This window comes from Hirundo rustica, chromosome 2, assembly GCF_015227805.2.
Source record: "Hirundo rustica isolate bHirRus1 chromosome 2, bHirRus1.pri.v3, whole genome shotgun sequence".
Classification (NCBI taxonomy): domain Eukaryota; kingdom Metazoa; phylum Chordata; class Aves; order Passeriformes; family Hirundinidae; genus Hirundo; species Hirundo rustica.
This window is the reverse complement of record NC_053451.1, coordinates 35,027,675-35,038,357: the sequence shown is the minus strand read 5'-3', so window position 1 is coordinate 35,038,357 and position 10,683 is coordinate 35,027,675. Positions and strand designations below refer to the sequence as shown.

Sequence of the window (10,683 nt, the reverse complement as noted above, 5' to 3'; positions counted from 1 at the left end):
TTAGAGGTATCTGTATAGCAGAAGTACTGCTCACCTACCTTGTAGCTTAGGTCCCAAATAATTTTCCAAACCGGGAGACAGTGTCTTTCAAACCATATGTTGTGAATGGACAACTGAGTCCAGATACTTGGCTGTCTGTGTGAGGGAACCATTAAAAGGCAGTGGGACAAACGAGAAAATGTGACCATTAGGGACATACTCTATGCCTGGCCAAGGCAAAAGGCTGGCAAAGTTTGCCACCACTGCCTGAATTGATCATTACAGCATGTCTAGCTCCCTATAATTTTAAGTACTTCCTGTCTCCAATCCATTTTATAAAGATTGTTTTCTAAGTTTCTCTTGCTTCTGCAGAATATAGTCTGGGGAATTGGTTCAGGTGACCTAGAGAGAGGATGAAGAAGAAAGTACTTTAATAAGACACCCCGCTCAACGTCAGTTGTTTGGATTTTCTTCCTCTTTTGAATCTACTGGAGAAATCTAAAGCATCACAGTGAACGTTTAAACGATTAATCATCTTTGTGATCACACATATAAAACCCTGTGGACAGAGTTTTTTCCCTTTAGTCTCAGTTGTGGCTGCCAGAGCTGTATAAAGGCTCTCTGGTCCCCTGCAGACTGCAGATGGTACTGTCTGTGTCAAAAGCAGTGTCCCCATCATGTTACTGCCTCTGCTGGGGACTGACAATGTTCACATGGCCTCCCTGGAGCCCACAAACCATCTGCAAAGATATTCCTGGAATGGCCAAACCCCAAGGTTCTTGACCTGTTGGGATCTCATAGCACAAGTGAGTTTACGCTCCACTAAGCTGCTCACAAGCAGCAATAATGTAATTCTTACAGTCCCTTTCCCCATGGCTGTGCAGTGATGTCACAAACATGGATTATTATTTAATTAGAAAAAATATTCTGGCAATTATTCACCAAGATGCTGAGGATACTGAATTCACAGCAGAACTGTGGTAAGGAGAAAGTGGCTATACTTCACCTGAATGAATCTCCTTGGTGGCAACTTCCTTATCAATCTGAAGTCAAAAAGAAATAAAAAAGGGCTAGAAGGAAAAAGGTGTCTTAGTCTTAGTGATTTTTGAAACCATCCTCCTAATTCCAGACTTTGTGTCTGTCTTGTGTGATAAATGTGATGTCTCAAGACAACATAAAAGCATAATATTTCTCTGTTACTATTCTGCTCCAAGGAAAAAAGACAAATTATGCCTTGTGAAGAAGCCATTTGCTATAAAGTGTAAAAATGCTTTAATATTAATATTTTATAATAAAATTCATGACATATTTATAAACACTCTATCAAGCATTTACAACTGAACCACAGCTGAGAGCTCGGACTGAAATAAATAAGTAAGGACACAGCTAGTATGAAATATACAGCTTAAATTTTTATAATTGTATGTGCTTTATTCTTTACACAAATGGAATGGATGCGCAGAGTATTTACACATAACAGGAGTGTAAGCTTGACAGGGTGTTTTGTAAACTCCAGTTCAGATTCTGAGTACCCCACACTACAGCTGGACTGAGAAACATCCTGCTAAAGAGACGCGCGCCGAACATTGTACTGGAGGGAGCAGCTTGGTGCATACAGGCTGCTGCACTCAGAAAGTCAAACTGGCCAATTCAAATTTAGGAGCACAAGTCCAGAAATTAAAAGGCTGCTATCCCACTAAGAGCCAACAGTGTTGCCATTTCTTTATTTTATTTTTTTTTAATGCTCCCCCCCCCCCGCCCCCCGCCCAACAAAGATCTTGCCTAGGATGGTGGCTCCTGTGCCCAGAAATGCTGTTTGGTATCAGGGCAAGTTGCCTGTGCTGTAGGGCCAGAAGGTGTAAGCTGCTAATGTGGTGTGAGAGATGATGGATCGTCTCTCCTGCTTTTCACCTTAAAGACAGAGTCTCAAAAAGGGCCAATGAAGTGGTAGTTTCTATAGCTCTTGGTGAGATGTCAATGCAGCTTAAGCCTTCTGCAAATCCATTTGGCCCTTGGGGTGTCTTTTTGTTAGCAATTTCACAGCACTGGCCTCAAAAGGATCTTGGTCCATGACTTGGCCCTCTGGGTGTTACAGTAAAACAAGCAGTAAATAATGATGGAAGGTGCTGAGCCGCTGTTTATTCAGGTGGCCTTGGTGTTTTACAGAGATGCAAAAAAATCAGTGTGATGAGGAGGATGGATGTTTAACTTCAGGTGATATAAACGGGATGGACTCCATTGAAATCAGCGGTGTGACTGCGATTTCCACTGGCTGAAGATCTAGGCTAGCTATGTGCTGGATAGATTTTAGATGTCATCTGTTGTTAGCTTTGATGCTGACTTGTGTCCTAGAATGGAAACTTCATTTTTAGTATAATGATCTCATTCTTATTTCTGAACCAATTGACAAAATGTCTGATTTTTAAAGAGAAGGAAAAAAGTTTATTCCATCAAGGAATGGGCTTGCACACTTGAATGCAGTTGCACAGTGAGCCACATGCATAACAGGACAGGCAAAATGTTCAAGAGGGAAAATATTGAGTTAAAAACTGTGAAGGATAAACAACCACTTTCTGTGAACACGGCAGATATTATGGCTTTAAATCTGCATCTGAAAAAGGAGGTTGATACTTTTTCCTCAAGATGGTTTTTCCTACAAATATCCTCATGTGTTTTCACTCACTGAATCCTCTGGTCAGGGATACAATTTGAAAAACAAATATTAAAATATAAGAAAACCAAAATAAAGATACAGTTTGACTGGGCACTGATGAGTGAGTAACAGTGAAGGTGTAACGCCAACAATTTCACCATAGAAAACGAATGTAAATAGGTGGGTGGATGTTGTATACCTAGGACACTGTTTCTGGCTCGTAGTGGTTGTTAGCTCACGTACCACACTGCTCTCCAGGATGAGGATTTGTAATTTCAGTGCAACGGAGAGATTTCTTATCCTTGACTTTCACCGAGTGGTTCCTAGGACCCTATCCATACCGGAGCATCAAACCATGCTAGCTACAAACACAACTACATCACAGAATATTGATCTAGAAACAGCCTTTACTACCAAAGAAATTACAAAGCGCTAGCATGGACAGGGTACCTCTGTAGGAAGGGGGATTAAGCAAGAAAGAGGCTCTTTCACTGGTTGATGGTCAGACCATGAGACCAGTGAAGAAATGCCATTACACTGAGCCCTGGTAGCAAGCTCTCAGTGAGTCAGTGCATGGAAGATTTTTTATTTTTTCATTTGTGGCAAGGAAAAATAATTAAGTTGTAATATTGCACATCTGCACAAAGCTAGCAAGATGTCACTGTGATCATTCACGGGTGGACAAAAAGCTGGGATAATTTTGATTCTGCTTAGACCCTACGGTGCTACACACTGTGCCAGAACATGAGATATAGCACCAGGGGTGTGATCTGGCACTTTTCCTAGAGGGTCCAGCATTTGCATTGGTCTCATGGTTAGACGCTCCCAAGTCTTTTACATGGACAGAAAAGGAATCTGATTATGCTAAGCTGAGTTAACACCAATATGGAGTCAGGTGCCAATTGCTGTGGGTTGTGAGTTTGGACTTTTTTCTTTTTCACCAGATGTAATTTTGCATGAGTCTTACGCTTTTCTTCCTCCTCCCACTACCACCCAGTATGATCTGAACAGCTGCAATGCAAAAATGGACTGCAGCTCTGAGGATGCTGCAACATGGAACGAAAACATCAACGCACAAAACAAATGGAAGTACAAGTCCTAAGGGAAATAAGACCTCTTACTAATTCTCTTGACAATTTGTTTTTAAATATATGTTTTATTTAAAAAAAAGAAAAAAAAAAAAGAAAAAAAAAGAAGTGCAATGTCAACTCTAAAATGGAAGCACAAACAACAGATAGGGGAAAATAAATAATGTTACTACAGTAACCAAGGACTGATGGAAGAATCGATTGTACTCAGCTGTAGTGTTACTGTTCACCGTAAAGCACAGCACATGACAAAGCAAAACAGTTACTAGTAGGATAGTACCGTAAGAGGCTGCATGCTGAACTAAGAAACAAAGAAGCAGATGTGACTGATTGCTTAAAAACAGAGCTGAAAATTAGAATGAAGTTCCTGCTTTAGGATACTTGGTTTTTCAGGTCTGGTGGATTATTTCCCAATCTGGGGCAATAGTATTTTGCTAGCATGGAAAAATCCATGGCTTCCAAAGATTTGGGGCCACTCTGTGGACTTCTGCAGAATTATCCAAAATTCAAAGCATTCATTAATTAATATTAAAAGAAAAAAAAAAAAAAGTTTATAGCCCTTCTGGTTACAAAGCTCTTCTGGAGACTTAACTGAAACCCTTGTTTATAAATCTGCGCTGACCAGGCAGGAAAAATAGTTAAAGAAGTGTGAACTTCTCCGAGTTACCATAGTTGGGCAGTAAGCGTAAGAGGCCGCTCAGAGCCAGAGAAATGCCCATATTTTTAACCCTGTCACTGCTGGTGGCTTTTGCAAACATCCAGCTCGTCGCGCTGTCGGCGGAAGGTGGCTGGGTAGACCTGTCAGCGGGACAGGGAGCAGCAACGTAAGCTTCAAACAGACAGTTTGTGCCAAAGGAGTCTATTTAGCTTTTGCCCTCAAGACATCCATAAGCATTAGGGTTGCTGTAGCCACCAGCTATAAGCATTGCACTCCTGCAGTGCAGCGGAGGCAGGAGCGTGGGTTTTATAGAGAACATGGTCCAGCAGCAGCAAAGGCAATTCAGTTTTACTGTCATAGCATCTGTTGCAGTTGTCCCCTTGTAAGTCCGTGAAGAATGGCATCAGTATACAGAAGAAGGGCAATGTGAAATGAGAAAAAAATACCTCCTTCTCCCCTTCCATACATCCCAAACTGCAATTCCACAGACTTTCCCCAAATCTCTCACAAATGTCTATTGCCTCAGTTTTTGCTTTTAAGACCCTTGTTGACTGTGAAATGAATGAAGATACAAGTTAGTTGGTGACCTGCCTGAAAAGAGAGGAAAGATCAAAGGCTTTTTTAATTTCCCTGAGGGAAACAGGAAGAATCATAAAACATTTGGGGATTAATGGTGCCTCCTTCCTAAGACAGAAATTACTAACTGCATTTAAGCACTGACATTTTGCTGCTGAACAGCTGTCCCTCTCAAAGATGCATTATTATCCTTTTGTGTTCAGAAAATTCCTACAGGGCAGTGAGTTCAAGAGATCTTTCCACAGGAGTTCATAATGATTAAACAGAGGCAAGGGAGAGGATTAAATTGAAGGAAAAACAAGATGACAACTACAATTTAAGGAATTATCTTGCTTGTCATTAATAATAGAGATTCTGTTATGGAAGAGGTATAATGCAACTTGATGGTCCTCTTTACATTTGACAGTCGCACAAGGGTGTAAATATTTAATCTTTCAATTAATTAATCTTTACAAAATATCTTCACAAAAACATTTTACCTATAGAAATTAGTTTCTATACATCAATATATTTTTATTTTTATAAATTATTCCATCTTTAAGTGCCTTCTATCAATATAAATGATAAAATAGACAATCAAAAATTTTAAAGCTTTTCCCAGTTGTATCCCTCCTTGTTAACATAGGTGCTGTGAATCCTCATACATGTGTGTCCGCATGGGAATGTGTTCGTGTGCACGTGTGTGTGATGTGAAATGCTTCCATCCTCTCCCACCCCTAAAGGCCATCAAAATGAAACACATTGTTGGTAGTTCCTGATGCAATAGTGCTTCTAAAGGGGAAAAAAGAAATGCTTGACTTGGTTTCAGAAATCAAAAGATGTGCATAGTTACCAAAGTCGAGGTGTACCAACTACAAATGTGCAATGACAAGCTTAGAACAGGACCCACCTCCCAGTCAGGTCACAGAGTGTCCTAACAGTTACCTCAGTAGGAAGGGGACCAAATACTCTGAGCTTGATTTTGCAAGGTGCGTGTGGCCCTGATCTAGCAAAAATGCTTAAGCCTGTGCTTAGCTTTGAGCACGTGAATAGTCCTACTGGAACTGGTGGGACTGAACGGCATTGGGAAGGGTCACAAGTGACTCCAAATCAACAGGCTACTCATGTGTAGGAATTGGGGTCAAGTGCTGAGCGCCTTGCAGGATCAAGCCCTATATGAGGTTCAAGAGCTGGGAACTTCTCTAAAGCAATCAACACACTGAGCTCAGCCATTGAAATTGATCAAAATGTCCGCGTGGGCACAGGAGGTGGCTTAGCTCCCCTTGACAGAGGGTCTCCATGTCAAAAGTTTATACCTACAACTCGTGCTCTGAGCACACAACAGATTTGCTTTTTATGGTAGAAGTCTTTTTGTTCCTACCCTTTGACCCATCAGTGTCCTTCATGGCTTCAAACACTTTGTGTTGTACATTCATCAAAATTCACATTGACTGCAAAGAACATAAATGCAACAAAAACAGGAAAGCCTCCAAATAGTATATTATAGTTTTCTTCTAAATATTCTCCCGCCGTAATCAGAGGTGCAGTGGCTAATTTATAATTTTTCCTTTGAAGGAATCCAGATGAAAGGCCCAGATTGTTCTTCAATTACAAGTTTGCATTGATTATATATATCTTCTAAGCTATCTCCTTGGACAATAGCTGCAGTAGAGAAAACATAGCAATATTTCTTTTAATTGATAGGTACAGCATCCAGTGTCAGCAGATCTTCAGCATACTCATAGATACCCATGGAATGAGAAGGAATACCTGCATACTGAGATGTTGATTATAGAAAAGTCATACCCCTGCAGATGGCAACTAAGTTCAAATCAATGGCACCTGCCTATGACAGAGACTCATCTCACTGCTTGTTCTGAGGAGACTGAGCCAGGTTAGTTCAAAGAACTAGCAGTTCTCTCCTGGGGAGGGCACCACAAGAGATCCCCACTGTTGGAGGTTAAACCTTACACTTCATTCGATTTAGAACCTACTTCAGCAGTGGGCAGCAGCAAATTTACAACCTTTCTGATCTGGTTATAATGAGCTCACTTTTGGCTGCTGAGGTTAACAAGATCAGGCCCAAGGTGACAGGAGGTAAAGCAACTGTAACACAAAGCACAGTGGTTTGTCCCTTAATTTCCTTCATCACAGATAGCTCCTTCAGCACATCAAACTTTTGGAGTTTGAGGAGTCAAGTGCCTCAACTGCTCTTGAATTTCAAGGAAACCATACTCTCAAGACAGAAGTCCTTGCTCTGGGCACACTATACTGATAGTACTCTCGGTCAAAGACAGAGTTGAGATCCAGTAGTTTTGCAAAAGAAGACTATATCTTGGGGGGGGGGGGAAAAATTGGTATTAATAAAAACATACCTGTGAAATATTCTCCAAATTCTTGCTCTAATTTAATTGCTCGATCGTAGGTTTTCTTTGCTTGCTCCTCTGTAAGACGTTTATTCATTTCCCTAGAAACACAGAGGAAGTAATCAAAAAGTTTAGATTCTTGTTAAAATGGCTTGCAAAAGGCATGCTCAACTGATTCACAGATGGATTGAGATTGGTGAAAGAGTAAAATGGTAAAATTCTTCCAGCAGTTCATGGACAGCTTCAATATTTTCAATTTAATTCCATTGTTATGTAGTACAAAACCACCACTTCAGACTATTTCCCATTTCACTTTTCTCCACCAAATTTTTATCTTGGTTTCACTACTTTACATTCTCAAACAAAATACAAGGCCCAAGTCTGGTAGCTGCTAACTGAGATAGACTTGAGACATCAGTAACCCACAGACAGGTCTGGACTCCAGGATGTCCCATAGTCTGAGCACTCAGCACTCCCGCCTGAAGCTCCTTCATGAACCTCCGTTATCTCCCAGACTCAGCTGGTGTTCTGAGGTGGATAAGGTTTGTACTGACTGCTTATTGGGTGCCAATAAATATAAAAACAAAGACAGACAGCAACATTCTGTGTTTTTTCAGTGTTTTGTTATCTGTCACCGAGACACACAAAGCAATCACACGCAGACAAGAGATTTTCGCAGAGGTTCCTCTGATCCAGCTCCCAGCTGAAAGAGCGGAGAGAAGAGACCCCTTTGTTTATTCTTTTACTTTTATACATTTGTGGGTCTAGCAGAAGATTGGCTTTTTGGGGTTTCCACCCCTCAGCCTCAGTGGCCAGACGAATTGTCAGTTACAATTGTTTTCAGGTTAGAAACATGCAAACAAAGGACAAAGAATGAAAAACAAAGGATTTGTTTATATTACTTCTGTGGGAAAGGTAGAAGAACTGCTCTAATATTCTACAGTAACTAAAAGATCTGACTCCATTTATGAAAATCCAAAGGCTAATAAAGAAACTCAGAAAAACCAGGGTAACAGTTGTCTGATGGAGCATTTCTGTTTTCAACAGAAGCATTATTTAATAACTTTAAGAAACGAGTTGTCATGCCTGTGCACGCTCAGGTATTAATAGCACTGCATAATTTCAATGAATCAAGCTCATGCTCATTCATTGCCTTATATGCCCGTAGATGTCTAAATTATCAATAATAAACAGAGTTTGCTTGTTCTAGCATTTTTTCCCAGCATAGATTCATTTTTTCTTAAAACATGACAGAAATTTTCTGCGGCAACTAGGAAAGCATAAATCTGATTTTATGCCTTGCATTGAATTGCATGATTATGTGGTAATGGACTGTATACAGTATGCCATGGGTGATGCATGTAGGAAATTATCAACATGAGGGTGCAAAAATAAAAAAAATGCTCTATGAAGTGCACAACAGTATGGACTTGCTACAACTAACTCCTACCTGGCTTCTGAAAAACATTCTGGAAGATGTCCAGGATGCAAAAAGGTGTTTCCAGAAATGGCTTAAAGCTGTCTGCCTGTATAAGTAATCATATAGCTGGGAACACTGCTTAGAAAAATCTCTTTGCAAATACTAATGTCATGGAGAAAGCAGGTTTATAAAATGAAGGCTATGAAAGACTTGTTTTAAAATTTATGTCAGTTATTTGTAGATTATATAAAAAGGTTTACTGTAATCTGTGTGTTGTTCTGCTAAATTTGATCTGCGAAATAATACTAATTCCATTCATTGGAAAGATCGCTATCAAATCAAGTTCAGGTGGACTTTACATCAGCTACACCTACTTCAGGTGACTGAACTAAAACTCTGTCTTGAAGTGGGATGTACCACTGCAAATTCTTAGGCAAACTTAACATTTTCATCTTATGGGCACTTAACCAATACTGTAATGCTAACAACATCCTCTTCCTTTCAGATCTGTTTCTGGTAAACTTTTGAGAGGTCTTCCCTTCTTCAAGATCTTTGAATGGCAGAAAAGATAATACAAAAAAAAAATATAAACAAGTGTTCAAATTAGGAAGTACTTCGAAACAGGTAGAAATTTGCATTATACTTTCAGGTTGTAGATTTGCCTGGGATGTAAAACGGTGGTAGTTCTATTCCTGACTCTGCTCATTCTGTGCCCTTAGACGAGAGGATGGGGGAGGGGGAGGACCATGATATCCATTTTTCATTATGAAATTAAAGTGCTGTCATACTGTCATCCCTTCTATTTCTTATTTCTTAGCCTGGGACCTGCATAGCTAGTGAATTCAAGATACAGTGCATATTTTCCAGGGTTCTCTTCCTCTCCCAGCGAAAAGCTCACCCAGGCTGGTTCTTTCTTACTTCCATTTCTCATCCCTATGATCTCACCACTGTCCTCATTCCTCTAGAGAGAGAGGGTGACTGAAGGGTACGAACAAGCAAGCCTCTGGGAGTAAACCAGGTGGAGTCATGTAGGAGTGGGAAGAGAGGAATGGAGGGAGGGAGGGAGGGAGGGAGGGAGAGAGGGAAGGAGGGAAGGAGAGGTGATGGAGCAGTTTGTTTACAGCAATGACCATGTGTTCTTTCAAGTGTAGGTGCAGACTTGATTCATGCTCCCTTCACTCTTCTTACCTCTACTTCAGATGGGTGCAAATGAGCACATGCATAAATGAGACTACAACTTTATGTGCTAATTTTGATGAAAGATAAATCTTTTGTCTTTGTTTCTCTGCATCTTGTGATTAGAAATTTTTTGTCTTTTGTGTTTTGACTTTGCAATTGAAGTAGCTTTCAACTCATTTGTCATAGGAGTAATAGTTATGACAGATAAACCTATAATTTTTTTGTGTTGCAGTTGTTACATACCTAAAAAAAGACTGAATCACAGAATCGTTAATTTGGAAAAGACTTCCAAGATCGTCAAGTCCAACCTTTGACTGATCACCACCTTGTTAACTAAATCATAGTACTGAGTGCCGAGTCCAGGCATTTCTTGAACAGCCCACTTGTTTTATTGCCCTAAGTGAAGTATTAGCATTGCTTTGGTTTAATAACAGAATCATTGTCATAATATTTTGCATCCTCATAACAGCATTCAGTCTATTCAAGGATTTGCTGTTCTAACATCAAATCAATAAAGCCTTTATATTATTGCCACTTTTCTGGTTCTGCCTGACATATTTTTCAGAGTAAGGGCCACTTTTATTTACTTTGTTTTTTAATCGCTCCAGAGGCAATGCCAGCATTAAACAAATAATAGAAATGTTTTATGAATGGGAAAACCTTCCCTTCTCCACAGCAACAAAATCAGAATGTTATTGAATTGTGGGGCTGGAAGAAAAGTCAGGAAAGCAGGATAGTGCTGTGCAACTGCCAGATATTGTGCATCCTTCCTTGTAATGTGGCTG

The 10,683-nt window shown here is 40.1% G+C and overlaps 1 protein-coding gene across 28 annotated transcripts in view; it reads right to left on the bottom strand.

The window, feature by feature from the left end:
- Positions 1 to 1,234: 1,234 nt before the first annotated feature.
- DLG2 (discs large MAGUK scaffold protein 2) overlaps positions 1,235 to 10,683 on the bottom strand; it is a 984,477-nt gene continuing 975,028 nt past the window's right edge. For all 28 annotated transcript variants that reach the window (XM_040055800.2, XM_040055802.2, XM_040055798.1 and 25 more), the window contains 2 exons: positions 7,309 to 7,400; positions 1,235 to 6,595 (listed from right to left, as the gene is read on the bottom strand). In XM_040055800.2, the coding sequence (XP_039911734.1) occupies positions 6,489 to 6,595; positions 7,309 to 7,400 (199 nt within the window). In that variant the 3' untranslated portion in view covers positions 1,235 to 6,488. The remainder of the gene's footprint in view (positions 6,596 to 7,308; positions 7,401 to 10,683) is intronic.